This window comes from Solanum verrucosum, unplaced genomic scaffold (genome assembly GCF_900185275.1).
Source record: "Solanum verrucosum unplaced genomic scaffold, falcon-dt-bn FXZP01000205.1, whole genome shotgun sequence".
Classification (NCBI taxonomy): Eukaryota; Viridiplantae; Streptophyta; class Magnoliopsida; order Solanales; family Solanaceae; genus Solanum; species Solanum verrucosum.
In genome coordinates, this window is record NW_026019950.1 from 1,364,217 (window position 1) to 1,385,798 (window position 21,582).

Below are 21,582 nucleotides of genomic sequence, written 5' to 3' on the forward strand. Positions count from 1 at the left end.
TAAATGTCGTATCTCTTTTTTTTAATAAATAAATATTTACGATTATAAAATTCAAAATACACAATTTTATAAAGATTAGCTAATCAACAATTAATAATAACAATATAATTCTTTCGATGTAACAATTTCTTTCTCGTCGACTATGAATATAGGATATAATTTGTGTAAGACAAAGTGTATGGTATGTTCTCCACGGAAATATTTTCTTGAAAAATAAGTGAGTTTTTAATTTATTTTAAATATTTGGTAAGTAAGAAAGAAAATATTATCTCAAGAGCATTTAGGAATCGTTTGGAACACAAGTGTTTCATTTGCAAATGTTTCACAAATAAAACGCTCCTTAACAAAGATAATTTTGTATCCAAAAGGACTTGAACCAAAAATCACTAATTAAAAATGAATGAGTACTTACCCATTTACTCAACGTCAAAATCAATATAGTTATCTATAGGTATCAGTATTTCAATCTGTAGTTATACTATACATCTAATCTATCAAGAATAGGCCCAATGCCTCTATTGTACTCCATTTTATGAGGACAGAAATGGTGTTGCGTAGACATTTTCATAAAGAGTAATCTTGTGCTGGCCACTCCCACTATGCCTGGTAATTTTTATATATATTTTTTCATTCGGTATTCAAAATTCACATGAGACTCTGATTAATCTGGATTTGCGTCGTATAGAGGGCTCTTTTCGAAGGAAATGTCATGTCCTACCTCACGTCTTTTGGTGATCATTGTAATTTTATAGGAGCTATTAACACTTTTTATTTTATTTTAACTTAAATTTTTTTTATACATATTTAAATTGTTTTAAATATAAAAAAAAAGTACTCTTTTTTTTCTGAATAACTTAAATAGAAAAATGTGTTCCATAAAATGAATAGAGGAAATACCTTTTCTTGCAGCCCCCAAAGGGACTCATCTGTTTTCGAACACGGTTTGTTATAGTTTATTTGATCAAGTTTTTGGGAAATTAAAAGTGGTTATGTATTTAAAAAATTGAGGTATTTAACTAAGTTTTTAAAAGAAAATATGTATTTTTAAAAATATAAGGTGTTATTGGTTAAGATTTTGAGAAAAAAAAAAGTGTATATAAGTAATAACTAAGAGTTATTTTTCATAAATTAAAAAGTCGTTTATAAAAGTTTGTCTAAACAATTATCATGTGTGTTTTTAATTTATTGATCAAAAATAATTTATTTCTCATCAAAAAAAAAATTTCAAAATAAACTATGGTATAAAACAGATAAAAGGTAGTAGAATAGTGCAGTGGGGCGTGTGGCTGACATGTAAGGCCAAGCTATCTGCCACTGGAATGTTATCCTCTCCACATAATTTGCTGACATGAACACAAATTAAAGGCACACGCTACACCACACCACACCACATCCAAAACTAAAATTAAAAAATCATGGCATCTGCTGTTGTTGCTGGTGCTGCTTCCTCTTCTTGCTCTGTTTCTTACTCAAGAAATCTTAGCATCACCAAATCTAATTCCTCTATCCCATCTCTCAAGTCATCCACCACTCCATCCCAGGTATAATTCAATTCGTTATAGTCGAAGTCTGCGATCATCTCATTTAAAAACATAGTTTAAATTATTTATGTAGGGATAATAGCATGTTTAGTCCTTCAATTATGTGTAAATTCTGATTTTTGTCTATTTGAGTAAACACATTTGAGCTTTTTGATCATTTGGAATGTGTGTTTTTAGTATGTAGGGATCAGAAGTGCGTATTTCAATTAATTGAAGGTTAAATCTGCTTAATCTAATAGAATTACCAAAATGTGTTGTGTTATGTCTCAATAGTCGTCTTCACCTAGAGGCGGAACCATGATTTTCACGGGTTCAAACAAGTCGAAAGGAGTTCAACATCTACTATATATACATAAAAAGTAATTTTAACAATGTATAAATAATATAATTTTCCGTTAAAAGAGGTTTGAACCCCCAACCTTACCTGGCTCTATCCCTGCCTGGAGGCTTGATTTCTTTTCATGGTATAAACATGTCAAATTTGAACATCTTCTGATCAAAATACTTTACCTCTTCAGAAAACTAGTTTTCAAGGGCTATCATTACAAGAGGCCAAAAGGGGTGTTTCGAATACGTTCTTAGGCGCGGAGAGTAAGAGGAATGGTACTAGCAATGGTGGAAGTAGAGGCCTTGAGATTACTGCAAGAAAAGCAGCTGCTGCGAAGAATATCGAAGTTGAAGTTGATAAGCCATTGGGACTCACTTTAGGTCCAAAGCAAGGTGGTGGAGTTCTCATTACGGTTTGTAATTTGTTGTTCTCCATTATGTCGATTTATTTCGTTCTGTTTTAATGAGGCAATTACTAAAGAAATTCTCACAAGTTGTGGACTAGTAACTAGGTCTAATCAGCCTGTTTTTTGGTTGAACCATATTGTAGAGTGTAGACAAGTTATGGAACTAGGTGAACGCGAGGGGTTCAATTGAATCCCCTTAGGCAAAAAGAGATACTCCGCGACACAAATGACTTAATTTTTGGTTATAAAGAAATTGTTGAATCTCCTTAACATAAGAAAATGTTCTAGTGCAGTGATGAAGGGGTTCAAAAGTTGTTTTATGTCATAAATTAAAATCTCAGTGTGGCATTTTTGCATTTTTTTAGTCTCCTTGTTGGAATTATTGGCTCCACTATCGATTTTAGATCGACTAGTGAGTAGTGACATTTTATCCACGGACAATGTAAAACTGTTTTACACTACTGGTGCAAAAGTTGCCTAATACGAAATGAATTGTTGATGTTAAGAGCTTTTTTGTTGTTCTGTTTTGAATGAATTAGGGTATAGAGAATGGCGGTAATGCTGCAAGGGCAGGGCTTAAGGTTGGTGATCAAGTAGTCTACACAAGTAGCTTCTTCGGTGACGAACTGTGGCCAGCTGATAAGCTTGGATTTACGAAAACAGCCATACAGGCGAAGCCTGATTCTGTCTACTTCGTCATTAGCAGGTTAGCAAGTGAAACATTTTAATGATCTTATGAAATAAGACATCGCTACGTATGAGTAATGATGTCTTTATTAACAAAAGATGTGAGTTTAACATACTTCAATTGGTTGATATTTTGATGCAGAGGTGCTGATGTAGATGTTAAAAGATTGCCCAAGCGTCCTGCTCCTCCTCAATTTGGAAGGAAATTAACTGATGCTCAAAAGGCTAGTATTGATCTGTGCATCATTAAATTTGTATTTGCTTGATGTTCATCCTTTGTATTTGTTTCTTTGCGTAATCGTCTATAGTTCATTGTCTTCAGGTCAGAGCAACACACATTTGCCTCGACTGTGGTTACATATACACCTTGCCTAAGTCTTTCGATGAACAGGCAAGTTTCTGCACTCGACTTTATCTGTGTTCCAATACAAGCTTATAATTTCTTTTTTTGGGCTTCAGAAACTTGTTGAGATAATATCTCAAATGGTCACTCAACTATGAGCTCATAGTTGACTGACTCTGTGAGTCCATAGTTGAATGACTTTCTGAGATATTATCTCGGAACTTGTTAGACAATTTTGGATCTTCTGAAGTCTCTGCTTCTCCTTGTAATTGATGGCATTTTAACATTATAAACACTAGATCGAACATGATAATTTTATACAAAATAAGTAGATGGGCATACCAAATTGAGTCATGTCAGATTGACGTAGGATTAAGTTATTTCCACTCTACAACTCTTCCTCAAGATGACAACGTCAATGAGACAACAACCACAATCTCTTTTGTTTCAAGACAAATGGTGTGTTGATATAAAGAGTAGAGAGGGGACCTAATTGCAAATTAAAAAAACTAATGGCTCCGCCATATAGCCTACACTCACCACCTTACTAGATCCACCAAGCACATAGCGCCCTCTTTTTGGTATGTAGGTTCTACTTACAGGCTAACCTCTTGATTGCCTTTGTACTCCTACTTACTTTATGCCTGAGCGTTTGTATATTTACGTGCATAGACAAATAACGTTATAATTTGTTGCGTTTGTTGGATGCAGCCGGAGGACTATGCATGTCCACAATGCATAGCACCAAAGAAGAGGTTTGCAAGATATGATGTTAACACTGGGAGAGCAATTGGAGGAGGATTGCCACCAATTGGTGTCATTATTGGTCTCATTGCTGGTATTGGTGGTGTTGGAGCATTACTAGTTTATGGTCTTCAGTAACATCTTTTATCAATTCAAAATTTTCCTCATGATTTATTATACCTTTAAAAGTGTTACTTAAATGCTTGTGCTTATATAATTACACGTTCTTGAAATGAAGCTCAAGTGTGCATTTTTTTTTACAAGGGAGAGTAGAACTAACGAGTTGATGATACGTGTATCCAAATCAATCGATGTGTAAAGAAAACTTATTAATTTTCTAAAATATATATAATCAAGCATTTATATTCTTCATAATCATTGTCGTATTATGATCAATGATCAGAGGCGGATACATGGTTCAAAAGGCAAAATTGTCACATCCTAATGATATTTGATATTTCTACACCACGGTTCATCTCTTATTTTATTACTATAGTAGACTTGATAATACCGTTAAGCAATATTAATATGAATTGGTAAATATAAAATATTTGAATGATTATACGAAAAAAATTATCTAATGAAAGGGACATTTTTTTACTAGTAACACGACTATTATCACTTAAAAGTGGACTAATCATTTTACTTTAGTGAATTCCATCACGAAGACTGAAGAGTTCGCACTATTTTCATTACTTAATTTTTGCCTCTATTTTTGGCTTTTCCTTTCTTTCCCCTCTTTCATAACAGGCATACTCTCTTCTTAAACTTCCTATTTAAGTCAAACTCAGTACTTTTTACGAAAAGGTGGAAGTGTTTTTTACTCTTTTTGACTCTTATTTAGGAAAAAGGCGTTTAATTTGCCAACCCATTATCAGTAATTTTGTCTTGAAAAAATTTATGGTATATATTTTCACTAAACGACAATACACAGTCTCTCTGTGTGACGAACTCATCCAGTTTCTGTGCCACTGCCACTTTTAAAATTCACAAGCTTTACATTGCTTCCTCTCTACACTTTCCCCTTTTTCTTCTTTTCTGTTTGCTGCTCTTTTTTTACAGCGAAAAAGATCAGTTTTTGAGTGACACCAACAGTCTAAAACAAGAAAGAAAGAGTTGCTATGGAGAGAAAATCGATAATAATTTGTGGGGTTGTGGGATTTCTAGGGCTATTATCTGCCGTTACTGGTTTTGCTGCTGAGGCCACAAGGATTAAGGTAGTTCATTGTTTCCCTTTAAAGGAAAAACCCAAGATTCCATTTTTTTGTTGTGGGGTTTCTAATTTTTTTCTTTCTTTGTTTGTTTATGGTCGGGGAGGTTTAGTTCATTTGTTTAATCTGGAAAACTTGTATGGTTATACTGTGTTCTTTAATTTTTGTCAAATCTTTGGTTCAAATGAACTGAAAGGTTAATTTACTGTTATAATCTAAGACAAAGAATACTAATAGATGTAGGGTTAAATGAAGATTTCTTCAGTTCTTTGTCATTTGGCTCTTTTACTTTTGTGGTTATGAACAATGAACAACACAAATTCTATTCCTTTTAGTTTCATTATAATTCCAAGCTACTCCTACAGAAAAAAGAGAATTTTTTTGTTCTTGGACTATTAGGTGAGGTCAAATTTGAGCTGAAACTACATTCTGCCCTTGAGATGTTTGCTCCTAGTAAAACTTAGTGGTCATGTGATGGACAATGTAAGGGAACCCATCATCTCTAATTCAATTGTTAAAGACTGGATTCTTATCATCAAGTTTGCTCTCCTTTGGAGAAAAAACTTTTTGGGCTGAGTCTGGTCGTATTCAGCTGAGTTTCCATTGGAAACAACCTCTCTCTGCCTTCACAAGGTAGGGCAAGGCTGTGTACACATTACCCTCCCCATACTCCACTGTGTATGTTGTTGTTTGTCTGGGCGCATTCAGCTGAATTTGAATGGTTTCTGAATGTTAAGGCTTTGAGCATCTAGATATAGATAGATATATGCTCACCTTGGTGTCACTCTCACTCCATGATTTGGTTTCGTCCCTGCTGATCTTGGTTGCAGTTCCATATGATTGTTCCTTGAATCAGGGAATAGTATGTTTCACTTTAGTGGAGAAGATTTCAACTTATATTGGACAATGCAAGCAATATCTCACAACCTGCTGACTTTCTCCGCTGTCTCCTACAACATACCTGCCGGTGAGGTAGCTCAGGGGTAGGGAATGAATAGTTTCTAGGAGGTGAGTGGAGGAAATGTGCAAGTATATTGGCTTTCAGATCATAACACTCATTGCCCTGCTATCATTCATAAGTCATAACTGCATGGGAGTAGTTTTATGGGTGGGGTTTGGTGGATGGAGAGAGTGCGAATGGATTAAGAAAAAGAGACCTTTGATGGTAATTTGGTTGCATGCTAAATTCCATAGGATGATTACAGGATTTGAGTTACTTTCATTTCATGTTTGCTGTTGGGAATTTTGGTTCCGTAGAATATAGGGGTAAAGAGAGTTCATGTTTCCTGGTTTGCTCAGAGGGTCGTAGTGACTAATTTATAGTACTATCCAATTATTATTCTTCAGGGTTCTCAGGTCCAGGTTCCGACTCCTACAGAATGTGTATATCCAAGGAGTCCTGCACTGGGTCTTGGATTGACTGCTTCTGTGGCTCTTATAGTTGCTCAAATAATTATCAATGTAGCAAGTGGATGTGTCTGCTGCCGGAAAGGCCAACATCAATCAGCATCTAATTGGACGCTAGCGCTAATATGTTTTGTTGTATCCTGGTAAGTTGGTTATGGATTGATTATTAATTTCAAGTTCAGTAGTCATTATTGCAATACATTTAGATAAAAAGGAATATTCATTTGTTTCTCTGTATCCTTGTAATTAGATTCAAGTTCAGTTGGTCATCATTGCAGTGGATCAAATGGAGGTTGACCCTAATAACAGATAGTAATTGTTGTTCTATAGTTTCTGTGAGAATCTTGCATTGTATGTGTTGGGACGTCTTAGAAACCTTATATATATGCAGTCAAGGCAAAGTAGACGTTCATTATTCCTACATTCAGAAGTTGACTTATTCTGTGTTGTTGCCCCTTCAACATCACAACACTTTTTCTTCCTTTTTTCTGAGAAAGAAAAAAAGCACCCTTTGACATCAGATTAATTTAAACAAATCACTATTTTGTTTTTTCTGATCTGTCCTTTACAATGTCAAATCTTGACCAACGAATGAAAGTTGAACCTATTTTGTCTTGTATAGAAGGATGATAAGATATCTATCAATGTTCTTGAAGCCAATAAGTTGCCTTACAGCTGTAGTGCTGGCTCACATACTAGTAACGAATGCATGTGCAAACTTTTTTAGCAATTTTTGGAAGTATCATAATTTGAGAATGTGTTGTGACTTGTGGATATGAGTATTTAATAATGTTGGACTTTTACTCCTCTTTTAATGGATAGTAATTAATCCAAATATACGTTATCATTCTTATGACTTCACCAACCAATGGTACGTTTCTGGTCCTACAGATGCAATTTCCAGTGCACTGTGTTGAGGTGGTGATGTGCAAGGGGGATGGGCAGAAGCCTACTTCCTTTTGTCTCCCTTTTTTTATCCTCAGCCTATTCAAACTTCATGGAATGTAGTCCTTGTAGATTAACCTCTGCAGTATGTGATTCCAAAAATGTAGTCTAGCTGATGATGTTGGACCTCCAATTTTTGTATTGACCTTGAGATATCATTGCGCCTCAAATCAGAGTTTTTTCTTCTAATTTTGCATTTGTTTTGGGGGTCATATACATCGGAATATACTATCAGAAGTTATTTCTCTGGTGAACCAATTTGATCTTACATACCATCCGAAGAAGCCCTAATACAGGTCTACTTACCACTTATGCAGGTTTACATTTGTTATAGCATTTCTATTGTTGCTAACAGGCGCAGCACTGAATGATCAGCATGGTGATGAGAGCCTGTATTTCGGCAACTACTATTGCTATGTTGTAAAGCCTGGAGTATTTGCTGGAGCTGCTATCTTGTCCCTTGCCAGTGTTGCTCTTGGAATCACCTATTATCTTTCCTTGACATCTGCAAAGAACATCAACGATCCATGGCGTCCACCAGCTCCAAGTCAAGGTGGCATTGCAATGGGACACCCACAATTTCCTTCACAGACCAGTCAGGAGCCAGTTTTTGTGCATGAAGATACTTATATGAGACGCATATCTACATGATTGTCCCTAGACCCATATAAACATAAGGAATGGAGGTGTTAAGGGTGTAAGAATCGTCTTCTGTATGTGAAACACTCTCCTTTGTGAGCTATATCATACTATTTTTTTTGTTTTTTCATTTGCTATGGCAGTGATAGCTTAATTTTGTCGGAAATTTGTAGCCTGTAGCATGTATCTGGAGGTGATGTGTGTATGTAATCCAACAATGCAACATACTCTTGTATGAACTCTGTAGTTTCGAATAGCTATCATTAGTAATGGTTCTTGATCTAGTTTCACAGGGCTGGATTGTGAGGAAAGGAAAGCTGTCACTATTTGGCTTCACCTACTACTTGAACTTCAGAATTATTTTCCTGGACAATTGAATTTATGATTAGGAGGAATTTGAGTACTCTTAGAAATACAAAATGCTGAACACCTTCTTTAATTTGGAGCAAAAGCCCCATATTTTATATGCGAAATGATTACCTTAGAGCTGGGAACTGGTTTGAACAAATCACTTATGTAGATTGTTTGACCTTTAACAATATACCACAAGTATAGGAAAATGTTGTGGCATACAGAAAGTGACCTTTCCCTTCATAATAGTGACAATATAAGCCAGCTTTGCACATACTTCAATAAAAATGGTTTTTTTACTTTTCTACTTTTGGCCTCGGTTGTCCCATGGGCAAAAAAACTTCAAGGTCAAGAAGTTTTGTCTCTTGTTGTTGAAGGCCATGGGGTCGTTTAAGAGCACTACTATCAAAGTGACAGGTGTAATTCCTATTTTTTGAATGGCTGAGGGAGGATGAAAACTTTTTACTTTAGATAAGGTGAAGTTAAAAGAATATGCTTTCATGAAAAAGACATACTAAAAAAAAAGTTGGTTGTTAGCCTTTGCTCAGTGATGGTGACCTGTAAATAGATGTTTTACTAGTTTGGTTATATCCATGATGGGGACCTGTAATAAGAAGTTGGGAAAAAATTGGTAACTTGATGGGAGGGAAAAATATTATCAAAGGAGATAACAGTTTCAAAATAAATCATGTTGTATTGTATTGAGAAATACATATCATCATCAGAAAACTGTACAAGGGGATATGATATTCCTGGACAGGCCTTTTGTCACTATTGGTGTGCAGCCACTGTAATAGAATCAACAAATCAAACAAGGAGAAAAAAAGGATCTCTTTTTACATACAGTTGGTCTGGTCCAGGATACCAATATAGTTAATGAAATTAGAACTGAATTTACAATTGTCTTCTTCAGTCAGCAGTCTTTTGTTCCGGTATATATGTTCTTCAGTCAGTAGTCTTTTTGTTCCAGTAAATATGTATTAACAAGACTGTACAGAAATGTTCAGCATGCAATTTTCTATTGTCATTCAGCGAATACCACGGTTCAGGTGAGCGAATGGTTCAGGATTTGCCTTTGGTGCAGGTTTTGCTACTTCAGGAGTCCCAAATACATTCCAGAATCTGAGAGTTTCATCTCCAGCTGCAGATGCAACTGTGCAACCATCCGGACTCTGCAAAACGATAAACAAGAAAATGAATACCTTTGTATAAACACAACAATGATGCAAAAGATACAACAATGATGAAAATTTACCTGAGCCATGAAAAGTACTCTGGATGTGTGGCCAGTTAGCTCAGCTACCTTTACCATAGAAGGGTATTTCCAAAGGGTGAGCTGATTCTGAGTGAAACCATGAGAACTTAGCAGCTCACGTTCGTTCTTGTTCCACAGTAGGGAACACACCTGAGATCCTGTATCAATTGAGTTCAAGCAAGCACCAGTGTGGGTATTCCAGAACTTTATGCACCTGTCGCTTCCACCACCACCAGAGGCCAATAAGTTACCCTGGAAAGGGCACCAAGCAAGGGCTTTAACAGCAGCTGTATGGTCTTCCAGCCTGTGAAGCCATTGTGTTGTAGAGTTGGAAGAAGCCGTTGATCTGTCCCATATGTGGAGGAGGTTGTCATTCCCACCACTAGCTAATTGCTGGCCAGAGGCTGACCATTTTAGACCACAGACTTCTTGATGATGTCCTTGGTAAGTGTCAACAATGGGATTCCTTATTCTCACATCATTGTTTATGATTTGACCATCCATTCCCCCAGTTGTTAAAATGTGATTGTTCCAATCTAGAGCACCAACTCGAGATCTGTGACCGCCTTTCAAAGTTCTCAACTGCATCAAAGAATTAAAACATGTTAGCATATGAATATTTGTTTTTGTACTATGAAAAAACCAGAAGAATTAAGGAAACATACCAGTCGATTTGCTGTAGTATCCCAAAGCTGAACTTCAGAATTGTTAAGACCAACAGCAATATGTTGACCATCAGGAGCCCATTTAACACTTGTAACAGGGCCATTTTCTTCATCAACAGTGACTAGCTCTGAAGTAGCACCATCAGATGCATCCCACAGATACACAGTGCCGCCAAGAGCAATAGAAAGAACATTGCTTCTGCCCCAGTCTAACAAATTCAAATAGTAATCATCCATGATATCTGGAGCATCTAATGTCCTCTCAGAGGTCTGCATATAAAACAAATTGAACCTTTAAAAACTTTTCATCCAAAAAAGTTTGTGCAGATTGTGCTTCTTTGCAACAATTGGAATTTGGTCTAGGAAAATGCAACTACCTGAGGAATGTATCGACGGGGCTTTGCAGTTTTGTTCTGTTGAACAGAGGCAATCTCATTAGGAATGGCCTCAACAGGAGTTGGTGGTTTGTTCTTGAACGCCAGAATGCGAGTCCTGTTCATGTTGAAAGTTTCTGCAAGCTGCTTCCTGTATGCCTCTCTGGAGGGAGAGCTGACAGCTGGGTTTTCCTTACCTTTCCTTCCCTCTGTCAGCATGTAATGTGCATAGTCGAAATCCATCGCTGATCGATTTGGAATAAACCTATCCAACTGTTAAAAGACAACAAATCAACAGTTGGTGAGATATTCATGTTTCCATCTCCAAAGAAAGCGGGAAAACAGCTTCTGACAATCGAAAACCCCAGCCCCCGCCGTGTTCATGTTTCAGCCCCCATTCCACCCAAACCACCCACATAATTTGACACAAGGCAATAACAGAACAAGTCATATCAGTGATGCTCAATCAGATCAAAAGCAAAATTGGCAAATTATTGAAAACCCATATCCTCATTTTATCAAAATCCCCTTCATTGACAAGATGAATTCTTGAGATTCAGGGTAATCTTAGTAGCTTAGTTGGGGATAGCTACCTGAACTTTCACTTTATTAGTGAGAATTCAATTCCCCACCTCGTAATCCCCTCCCCCGCCCCCAATTCCCATCTAATCAAACACAATTAATGACTAATAGAGAGAATGACTCAGAGTTTAGAATGCATACATTATCACGAGAATTTTTACGTTGAAGAAGTTGTTCCTGAAGAGGGCAACGAGACTGTTTCTTATTTGATGAGCCAGAGTAAGATCCTGCATCCATTAGTTAGCACCCAAAAAAAAACACAAATATCGACAAGAACAAAGATAACAAACAAAAGAATCAAAATCCTTGATTAACGAACCCTGCAAAATCAAAATCAGATTATAGACAAACAAATTCAAATGAAACAGTTATAATTGCACAGAAAAATATAAATCACGAGATGAAATCGCTTGCTTGTTCGCTTGAGAAACTTAGAGAGAGATTGAGAGATAGAGAGAGAGAGATTGATGAAGTTCTTCTCAGTACATTGATGGATTTATACAAATTTCTTCAGAAGGTTTTGTCTGCGGTATGAGGATTCTAGGGTTTTGTCTCCAACGGCTATATTTCATTAGATTAGCCGTTGTAATTTAGTTATTTATTTGGACTAAATTGTCTATCCCCGTGGAGAGAGCACTCTGCATATATCTAGGGGTAGTTGGGTAATTTGATATTTATTTATGTTCGCACTGCTAAGTACTTGCACAAACACAATATTTACATCAAATTGAGTAATTTAATGAGAGAACACATTTTATTATTTATTCGCCATTAAGTATAAAATGTATTGAAGATATATATGTTTTGCATTCATTAATTTGGTATAAATAACAGGTGTAAATAGATTTTATTGTAATCCACCCTACAAGAAGGTCCATAACTGCTCTTAAATTTTTGTGACATGATTTAAATTTTCCCTATGTTAAAAGTTGGGTTAGATATACTCTTCGCCTTACAAGATTGATTCAAATATTTCCTTATTTATTAAGAATAAAACTTTGTAACACGATTATACCTCTGTGACAACGATGGTCAGAACTAGAAAGTTCTTTTTATAGTTATCGAAACTCGAGTTATCTGAATTGCCTATCGGCCTTCTTCTATTTGTCGTCGAGATGTAATCCAAGCAGGTTCAAGTGCCTGAAGAGCAAAAGAAGCTCACTATTCGGTGATAGCAACATCGTCTTCTTCCTCATACCTATGAATCTATACCCTAACTTCAAATAAACCACTCTCAAATCGAGCCACGAAATCTTCACCTCTATCGAAACTTCATCAATACAACTATAAAACAATGGCAAAAATGAAGGTGTGAGATATTGGGTGATTTTTGTGTATTTCTTACGTGAGTGTTGTTGGGGGTGAAGTGGTGGTGGGGTAACGGTTCTTCAAGTGATATCTGAAGAGTGAAGAAAATTTATTGATATGGGTATGATTGATTTAAAATAATGATGGTGGCTAAAATAAAATTGAAATCACACAATTTCATGTATATTATCTAGACCTTTTAGGATAGTTGAAGAGCAAATTTGAATGAATGGCACATCAAAAAAACAAAAAAGAAAAACGTCACGTCAAAAAAATATGTAATGAATAAAGAAGCGTGAATTATACAAACATAATGCATTGCCCGTTTGGGTAACACACTTATGTACATAACATTCCAAAGTACTAACAAATAAACTTATCACAAAAGAAGTACCTTCATAGCTGAATTTGAGCAACCCCATACCATGCTAAGGCAAGCTGGCGGATATTGCAGAGAAAAGGTGTATTTTTTTTCAGCAAGTAAGTTGCAGAGTTAAAGCCACCAAAGTTTGTGGCACCAAGTCATAGTATAGTTTCTGTTATACATGTACATTCATAATCTCATATATACGAAAAAGCACCTAAAACCTGTCTATCCAACCTCAGAGCACCACACGATCCCATGCCTTGAAAACTAAGGAGAAAAATTACATAAGGAAACCCAATATACAACTAAGTTAACATACTAAACAGAGTCCCAAAGCAGAGCCTACCTGCTTTGCCTTTAACATTCAAGCCGGGGGACATGAGACTTCATTTGCCTGGACAAAAAGATTAGCAAGAGATGGATGTACTAACAAGTATAAGATTATTTCTTGTAAAATTTTACATGTTACTTGTATATTATTGCCTGTATTGCCTTCCTTTAGCCCATGCTACAAAATTATTATGGACGACGGCCCACTAACTCCTCATTCAACCTACTGAAGACTAACTTTACCGGAATACAAGCTACAACAGTTGGTAGTGTCTCTTGTTTGAGTGCCCCATCCACTTGATAACTGTTGGAATCACTACTTTGTTTCTGCTGTGAGGCTATCGAAGAAAGCGTCCTTATCTTTTGGTTAGAAGATAAACTAACCTTTTTCCCTGGCTTTCTTGAAAATGTTCTTTCTATGGGAGGCCGGGAAGTGGCCTTCCTCGTAGTGCTTGCCTTCTGTACAGTAGCTTTTCGAACATTTCTGTGATGATCAGAACCCTGTGCATGCTTGATTCCTTCAGGATTATCTTTTGCTGATGATACATGTGGCCTTGGAACACGAACATTGGCAGTCCGGCGAGCAGTTCTCCATGTAGGTTGGAGTGATGGATCATAACCCAATGTTTCTGGATAATTATCAATATCCCCAAGGAAGCTGTCAGTAGAACCGTTTGCAAGGGTTTCAACTTGGATAGGATGCCCGATTATTGCCTGCCCATTTAGCTTACTCATCAATGAAATCATAGGCACATGTTCTCTCTGATAACTTGACTGGACTTTCAGATCTACATCTACCAGCATGGTCCTGCCACCAACATGACGGTAGCTATTCATAGGATCAAAATATTCGTCAGCCTCCTCCCAGTATCCTCTAATTGAAGGTTGATCATCCCAAGACAAATCCCCCCAACTCAACATGTTTCGGCTAGCCCTACCCGGAGCTTTAGATCCATATCCAGCCATTTGGACACTGGAGTTTGTAACCACATCATCCTGAAGACAAGCATAACCTCCCTTTTCTTTGAAAGTGGACATATGACTGGGTCTCCTTGCAAGATCTCCATCAAAAGAATCAATAGGCCTCTTGTTAAGACTTCGGTTATTCCTTTTCCCTTTTAGTTTCCATTTAGACACCCCAAAACCAGAAGAGACAGATTCCTGATGACAAGGATGAGAAGTGCCATCTGCGAGTGTAAAATCATCAACCTCCTCGCTGCTCATGCTACCATGTTCAGGTAGTGCTTCAGATCTTCCAAGATATTTGGGTTCTAATTCTATAGATACAGCACCATCTGCACATCAAACAAACTACATTAGCCTACCTAAGCAAATTATTCTTCACTTGCCCTCTCTATTTAATGGGAGAAAAAAGGCCACCTGAAGATGGGTGATCTCATTTATTGAAGTGCCATAGGAATTTCAAGCAGCAATATGCGCGGAAGAATCAATGTATAATGTATTTTTCCTTCATAAGCTAATGTGCAATGTATATAAGGGTAATGGGTTGTAAAATGGAACATGGACCCAGGGGCATCAGAAAAGGTATTTTGGAGTTCACGGCAACATTAATGCATTATACCACCCATTTAACACCAAAATTATGATAAAAAATTATCTGCACCATACCTAACTTCTAGCATTGTATATCGAGAACTAGTAACGATGCGAGTTCACCAAGAAGTCAATCCCAAGTATGAATATGAAGCAAACTACCAATAAACTATTCTATGGTAGAAGAACAGGAAAGTTGAGCAAGCAGCAAACTGTAATAGTTACACACAACAGACACTGCTACATTTTTCGTATAATAAGTCAACAGATATGGATGGAAGGGAACTCGACAAAGTAACTTCAAGCATTTTTTTCCCGGATAAGTGTTATTGAGAAGGGTAAACCACTACAAGTTTAAAACCTGAATACAAAAAGGTCACAACCCGCTGTTCCACCTAGCAACAAGAGTCAACTAGAATTGGACAAATCACAAATAGTACTTGTGCTCACCTAAAAGGCTAAGTCCTTGTATGTTGAGAGATCATACTGCATTCTGTGAACTTTCATATAGGTTCTTCCCTTTCTCAAAAAAAAAAAGAAAGAAAGGTTGTTCTCTATGTAAAACCTTTTTTTTCAAGTCTTTTTCGTCTTTCAGATATTTTGTACTAAGCACCCTCTTCATACTAATTCTTAATACAAAGTTTGATCAGTTACTTTTCAAAGAAACATACGACTATATGGGTGTAAAATTCAAGGAAGTTGCCAAAATCAAGCTGATAATGTAAACCAGAGTAATATGGGTCCATTCTGGCAATCCCTTCCAGAGAAGTTGTCAAGAAAAGGACCTAAATTATTCTATTGGATGCTTCCAAGTTTTTTCATAAATTTTAATGGATGCTTCTGATTCTATTTTCAATAAACTCCACCGAAGAATGTACCGCCGCATAACAGAATATAAAACACCACAACTCCAACCACATAACATTAGTTAAGACAAGAAAATCATCCGCTTCAGCAGGTAGGTCAAATCTTTCGGATGGTATTGTGTCTTAGATTCTATCAATGCACATGGAAGGCCCTAATTGAACTTGCACATGCTTAGACAACTCCATTGGGCTTGCTCACTGGTTATGAAGAAGTTTCTACCCTAAAAATTCCCAGTACAAGCCTTTTGACTCATCTGCCAACAAGAATGACAATGGTCATGGGAAAACATGTGTACTAATAGAAAGAACCAGAAAATGGAGTACTAGTTATAATTTGTTTTGTAGTTCCGGAGTATAAGTTATAATTTGATGCACAGAAAGGGATGAACACAAAAGACGAAATGTTCCTTGAGAAAAATTCAGCACTTTCTACTAAACAAAGAGTAGTTCATGCAAAAAGTGACTCAGGCATTAAAAAAATGACATAGTTCAGCTAATAATATCTTCTTTCATTCCCATTGTTAATAATATTATTTACCTTATCCAAAAAAAAAAAATAGTTCAGCTAATCCATGTAATCTTCAAGGACTCCAAATATTTAACTTTTGGAGCAATAAGGATCAAAGATTTCAATAGTATAATTCTGCTTCATTTCTTAACTTGTAGTTTCTTTTATCTTCAACTGGAGAAAAATAATAAGTAACTGATGCACATATAAGGGTCAAGGGTGAAGAGAAAAAATGGAGAACCTGAGAGTGTAGCCAACTCATCATCGGTATCTGATTCCAGAGAATCTGACTCGGTTGAATCAGTTTCAGTGAACTCTGTTGAACCACAACCATTCTGTTCACACAAGACAACAGGATGAGAACAATTGTTATCTTCAGTCTTCAATGTTGGAAATTCAATCTGGGATTGATGACTCTCGTCAACACATAAACTGTTGCTAGGTTCAACTGCCAGATACCTAAAACTGATATTCTTTGTAAGTGATTCAACTCGAGGCAGTTCCTTTCCTGTACCAGAGGTGGAAATGGAAGCTGGCTCCGGCTGAGGGAGAGAAACTGGCAAATTTTCAGAACTCTGCAAAACATGAGCAAGAGGGCGGCGCCTATCGCGCCTCTTGACAAGGACGTCTTCTACCAACGCATCATCTGATGGTTTCCTTTTCTCCAATGTGCTTCTTTTCTCAACATTAACCAGGCCTTCTGCATTATTACTCTCATCAGGAACAGCACGAGCACTGCTATCAAGCACAAGTTGGTCTGTACCACTTAAAGCAAGTGATAGAGAATGATTATGTTCAGAAGGAGCAGTACTAAGACCAAAATCTTGTAAACCTCTCATTCTCGGAAGTACACCAGAATTATCAACATCCCCACTAAGTTGATTTCGATCTTTGGGTACCTCTGTGGACGAAATATTTAATGCTTTCTTGTCCTCAAGGGAGGCAACAGATCTAGTAGAAACTTGATGGCACTTAGGTCCTATGTGTCTCCCATTCCCATTTTCCGGGTATTCTGATGATGTCAAAGACTCTCTTCCAACAAAATCAGCAGTAGATTTATTGTTCTTATCAGTGGATGAATAACCTGCTCCATATTTTTTGTCTAACAAAAGCCTCTCAAGTTCAAGAGCATGAAGTATAGCATCTTCTCGACGTGCATATTTCTCTCTTTTCTTTGGAGGCATACCTTGGGAAGCTTCAGCCCGTTTAATACAATCATCAAATTCACCACAACGAAATGCTTTGACACGTTTTGACTTCTCCAAGTTATACCAATCCCTGGTAAGAAAGAGAAATACCATGACAGACCATACTACGAGTATAAGCTGTTTGTACATATTAGCCACAAGTAATAAAGATAAGAGGGCATTGGGAACAAAAATGCAGTATTCGACCAATTACTAACAGCATTTCTAGAAATTAAGAGTGAACAGAGCAATTAAAATATGGCATTATTAGTCATCTTTGGCTTCTTTGTTCTTGCCTTTTTCATTTATCTTGAACATGTGAAATTTTACAGCTCTTTTACCTCTTATCATCACAATTGACACTTTCAAAGGTCTCAACCATTAAAAAGGCAGTATGGGACCACAATGAACCCACTTTCCAGGATAAGCAAACAGCAATTTGTCCAACAAAAGTAAACCCCATCACCAGGCCAAATGGTTAACAAACTTTACCAGTAATTCATGCAAAAGGCAGACTCTTCTCTTAGAGAGAACAAGCAAAAAAGGAGATTAAGCCCAAATGTCTGGCCTATTACATGGGTAAAAAATCCTTGTGCATAAAAATGAATTAAGAGATATTCCAGTACCAAAAAGAGTTATATATTGAATAAATTAAATTTAATCCCAAAGTTAGAACTCTGTAACAACTACGAATGTTTGGGGTCCCCCACTAAAAGTAAGTTTTCCCCTAGCATCACCATAGCCTGGCTGAGAGATTTGAGGAGAAGTCCATCCCCCATCCCCATTTTTTTTCTAAATCAGTAGTAAAGCCCACTCCTGTTTTCCAAATTCCAAGCAAGGTAGCAACTTTTCCCTTTCTTCCTCACGCTCTATCTTCTTTTCCTCTCAATTGCGTGGGAGTGGGAGTTTTAGAGCTTCCAGAGTTTCAGTCAAGCTAGACTCAATCAATAAACTTTGCATGCTTTGGTCTCAACCAATAGATTGTGAGAAAAAGGCCTATCATGAATATAAACTGTGGAAAAATGCGATCCATTTGCTATCAAAGAAGAAGATAAACATAGGGCATTGCCCTACCAAAAATCTACGCACAACATTTCCTTTCAGTCTGCACAAAGCAAAAGGAATTTCTTCAACCACTATAAATAAATTTGGCATCCGAATCCATCCAGTGTGTAGTGTAGCTGTTACTGATAGCCTCCAGCTTAAGAATCTACGCTACCAATGCCAAAGAACTAGTGAGACCACTCATTTTCATCTAATTTACCATACGACACCCTGCCTCTTTTAAATATTCACGACAGTGAGCCTAGCTCAAATGCCATATTGTACTACCTTTGCCATTGGACGAGTGCCCCGGAGGCAGAATTTACTTCACCTATCTTGATGAAGCAAACAACTCTAATCGTCAACTATCTGACATACAGTTATAACTGCATTTAGTCCAACTTTTACCGTGAACTTATATTTCTCTGCAATAAAGACTCCCGTGTTTGTCATAAAAAACCATAGTAATACAAAAGTTGTTTCAATTACAAGTCTTCAACAACCAACATGCAGTAATAAGGCTGAGTAAATACTGGTGTCATATTTTTCAACAAAATTGAAAGTCTTTCAGAAAGAGAAAAAGATCATCGAAAAAGGGACTTACACACTAGCATCTTCCCTGCCAAGAAGCTTGACTGGAGTTCCAGATCGTGGAGACATCAGATGAGTAGCAGAAAGCTCATTAGTCCCCAATATTTTACCAGGCCACCATGACCCATTTCGCCTTCGGACCCAAACAATACTTCCAGTATCGCATTCCAACATTCCTCCTTCCGTTTCTGAGCTTCCCATTCCTTAAAACAATTATCTATACAATCTATAAACTGCTAAAAAGATCAACGGTTCCTTCTTTCATATTTTTCTCGCCAAACCCAATTCTGTACTATAATTCTAAACCAATACAACATCAATTACGTTTCAAATTCATGCAAACCATAAATAGTTAGGGCAACCAACTCACCTACCCGTCTTCAAATCAACAAAACTCAACGATCAGGCGTAGATTATAAGGGGCTTTGATCGCTCACCCACCGGAAAAGAAAAGACACAACTGGAATTGAAGAAGCGCACAACATGAAGATCTAATAGAAAAAATGAAATTTAGGGTTAGGGTTTCCATTCAAAATTAGGGAAAGTTCATATCTATTCGCTTCTGGTGAAATTGATCACCGGAGGAATTGAAGAATCGCAAGAATTTATCGCCTGAATCTGAATTTTGGCTTTGTGAATTGATGAAAGAGGAGATTGAGTCAAGTCTAAATCAGTGGTTACAGTATTTGACTCACTGGTTAACAGTGAGAAGTAAACCGAACGAATTGTTTCTGCAAATACGGCAACGCGTGGAGCGCGTATGTTAGGCCCACTTTAGCCTTCATTTTGTCAACTGGGCCCAGTCCATTTTTCACGTTAATGAAACATAAAGAGACCTGGTGAAAGTGAAACATGGGGCATTTTTGTCAAAATTTTTAGCTAGCGTTAGTCATAGATTTTGGGAGCAGTTTTAGAAAACTTATTTATAAATTTGTGTTTGGCCATGATAGGGTTGCATTAGGGATCGGGCTTTAGATCGTTTCATTTTTGACTTGTCATGGATAAACTGACGCGATATATCGAAGATGATGTGTCATGTTGTATATTATTCGTAGAATATTGAACCAAACAGAAGTTGTTTGGTATGGTATTCGGTGAGCACCATTGGAAAAAAAAATCAACAATCGAATAATTGAACCAAATTTTGAAAGAAATGAACTGAAGAATCGTATGTCCACCCCTATTTGAAGGTTGCGAATTAGGGTAGAAGTTTAGTTGGTAGTTGAGCGGATAAGCTTGGTGGTGGTACTTGGACATCCATCCTTACTGATAGTATTAACATTATTCTCGGATTTTTTTTTAGAGGGGGGAGGGGCTACTACCTATTTTTTCGTGCTACGAATATCACATTATTTTTTGTCATACTATGCATACACTATATGTTGTACTGATCTACACATTATTTTGTTAGTGTTACTGCTCTTATTTCTGTATACCCTTTTTCAAACTGCTTGTATATGCTTTGTCGTAAGGCGAGGTCCACCAAAATAGTCTATCTATCTCTACGAGGTAAGGGTAGGGTCTGTGTATATTCTATTTTCCCTGAACTCCATTTGTGGGATTACAATGAATTTGTTGTTGTAGTATCTTATTGACATTTGATTAGATTTTGAAAATCAAAATCTTTAAATATTTTTTCAAACTCCCCATAACTAGTCAGTTTTTGGGTTTTTAGTACTTCCACTCATAAAATTTTATTTTTTCTCAAGTAAAATGCATGTTCAAGTGGGAGCTAAAGTTACGACGGTATTTGGATAAGCTTTTAAGTTCATACAAATATTGAACTTGTTAGTTCCTTTGTTCCAATTTGTAGGACACCTTTTATTCAATCTTTTTGTCCAAGAGAACTCCATTAAACAATTCATTTCAACCAGTGAGTATCAAAGTAATGGTCCCATATCGGGAAATAAGTGAAAGCGGATGTAAGCGACGATTATAAAAAGCTAAGGTAATAGATGGTTGAAATCATCTTTGCGCTTGGGGCAATGACGCAGCTAGTGAGGTTCTAACCGAGGCGCGTCTATTGCTGGTTGAAAACTATTTCCAAACCCCCTCTTCGGCCTTGGTTCTGCCTTGGCCGTCGAGAATTTTTGCAAGGGCTCCCCTCACGGGGTTGGGTTGTTTGGTAGTGTATAAAAATAATGTATTATTAAAAATGCTTGTATTAGTTATGTAAAGATTATTTCTTATGTAGATGTAAAAGTGCTTTTGAGGGTTAATAATAAATACATAGCATGAAAAAGTAAAATCAATATTTTTGCTAATAGATGTTGCTTAGTGTGTGGTTTATATTTTGTGGTTTGCGAGTTATAATTACACAGTGAGCAAGAGCTGTTGTGGGACTTGGGA

General features: G+C 36.8%; 4 protein-coding genes and 1 non-coding gene across 6 annotated transcripts; 3 read left to right on the forward strand and 2 right to left on the reverse strand.

The window, feature by feature from the left end:
* The first annotated feature begins 1,413 nt into the window (after positions 1-1,413).
* LOC125813962 (protein MET1, chloroplastic) lies at positions 1,414-4,282 on the forward strand. The gene is made up of 6 exons (XM_049493443.1): positions 1,414-1,541; positions 2,060-2,281; positions 2,815-2,981; positions 3,105-3,186; positions 3,285-3,353; positions 4,017-4,282. Exons 1-6 carry the CDS (start codon positions 1,416-1,418, stop codon positions 4,185-4,187), a joined length of 837 nt encoding a protein of 278 aa, XP_049349400.1. The 5' UTR covers positions 1,414-1,415; the 3' UTR covers positions 4,188-4,282.
* A 704-nt stretch (positions 4,283-4,986) lies between these two features.
* On the forward strand, positions 4,987-8,487 carry LOC125813950 (protein MODIFYING WALL LIGNIN-1). The gene is made up of 3 exons (XM_049493429.1): positions 4,987-5,266; positions 6,608-6,810; positions 7,930-8,487. Exons 1-3 carry the CDS (start codon positions 5,171-5,173, stop codon positions 8,261-8,263), a joined length of 633 nt encoding a protein of 210 aa, XP_049349386.1. The 5' UTR covers positions 4,987-5,170; the 3' UTR covers positions 8,264-8,487.
* A 789-nt stretch (positions 8,488-9,276) lies between these two features.
* On the reverse strand, positions 9,277-12,177 carry LOC125813944 (cell division cycle 20.2, cofactor of APC complex-like). Of its 2 annotated transcripts, XM_049493425.1 has the most exons (5): positions 11,620-12,177; positions 10,900-11,169; positions 10,523-10,792; positions 9,858-10,439; positions 9,277-9,774 (listed from the first exon to the last, which is right to left on the reverse strand). In XM_049493425.1, exons 1-5 carry the CDS (start codon positions 11,713-11,715, stop codon positions 9,631-9,633), a joined length of 1,362 nt encoding a protein of 453 aa, XP_049349382.1. In that variant the 5' UTR covers positions 11,716-12,177; the 3' UTR covers positions 9,277-9,630. The 2 variants fall into 2 exon arrangements, with proteins under 2 accessions (XP_049349382.1, XP_049349381.1); XM_049493424.1 differs by having other exon boundaries at positions 9,583-10,439.
* A 1,383-nt stretch (positions 12,178-13,560) lies between these two features.
* LOC125813932 (uncharacterized protein At1g51745) lies at positions 13,561-20,016 on the reverse strand. Its single transcript, XM_049493412.1, has 3 exons — positions 19,247-20,016; positions 16,653-17,689; positions 13,561-14,778 (listed from the first exon to the last, which is right to left on the reverse strand). Exons 1-3 carry the CDS (start codon positions 19,432-19,434, stop codon positions 13,673-13,675), a joined length of 2,331 nt encoding a protein of 776 aa, XP_049349369.1. The 5' UTR covers positions 19,435-20,016; the 3' UTR covers positions 13,561-13,672.
* Positions 20,017-21,200: 1,184 nt separating this feature from the next.
* Positions 21,201-21,346, forward strand: LOC125814048 (U4 spliceosomal RNA). Its single transcript, XR_007442101.1, has one exon. It is a non-coding gene; the product is annotated as a U4 spliceosomal RNA (small nuclear RNA).
* The last annotated feature ends 236 nt before the right edge of the window (positions 21,347-21,582 follow it).

Coding starts and splice junctions, on each gene's coding strand:
- LOC125813950 (XM_049493429.1), top strand. CDS start 5,171: ATGGAGAGAAAATCGATAATAATTTGTGGGGTTGTGGGATTTCTAGGG. Junction 5,267..6,607: donor CTGAGGCCACAAGGATTAAG/GTAGTTCATTGT, acceptor ATTATTCTTCAG/GGTTCTCAGGTCCAGGTTCC. Junction 6,811..7,929: donor ATATGTTTTGTTGTATCCTG/GTAAGTTGGTTA, acceptor CCACTTATGCAG/GTTTACATTTGTTATAGCAT.
- LOC125813962 (XM_049493443.1), top strand. CDS start 1,416: ATGGCATCTGCTGTTGTTGCTGGTGCTGCTTCCTCTTCTTGCTCTGTT. Junction 1,542..2,059: donor CATCCACCACTCCATCCCAG/GTATAATTCAAT, acceptor TTACCTCTTCAG/AAAACTAGTTTTCAAGGGCT. Junction 2,982..3,104: donor GTCTACTTCGTCATTAGCAG/GTTAGCAAGTGA, acceptor ATTTTGATGCAG/AGGTGCTGATGTAGATGTTA.
- LOC125813944 (XM_049493424.1), bottom strand. CDS start 11,715: ATGGATGCAGGATCTTACTCTGGCTCATCAAATAAGAAACAGTCTCGT. Junction 11,170..11,619: donor GTAAAAATTCTCGTGATAAT/GTATGCATTCTA, acceptor GTCTTTTAACAG/TTGGATAGGTTTATTCCAAA. Junction 10,793..10,899: donor CCCGTCGATACATTCCTCAG/GTAGTTGCATTT, acceptor TTTTATATGCAG/ACCTCTGAGAGGACATTAGA.
- LOC125813932 (XM_049493412.1), bottom strand. CDS start 19,434: ATGGGAAGCTCAGAAACGGAAGGAGGAATGTTGGAATGCGATACTGGA. Junction 17,690..19,246: donor GGCAGGGAAGATGCTAGTGT/GTAAGTCCCTTT, acceptor CTTTCTTACCAG/GGATTGGTATAACTTGGAGA. Junction 14,779..16,652: donor TGAGTTGGCTACACTCTCAG/GTTCTCCATTTT, acceptor TTTGATGTGCAG/ATGGTGCTGTATCTATAGAA.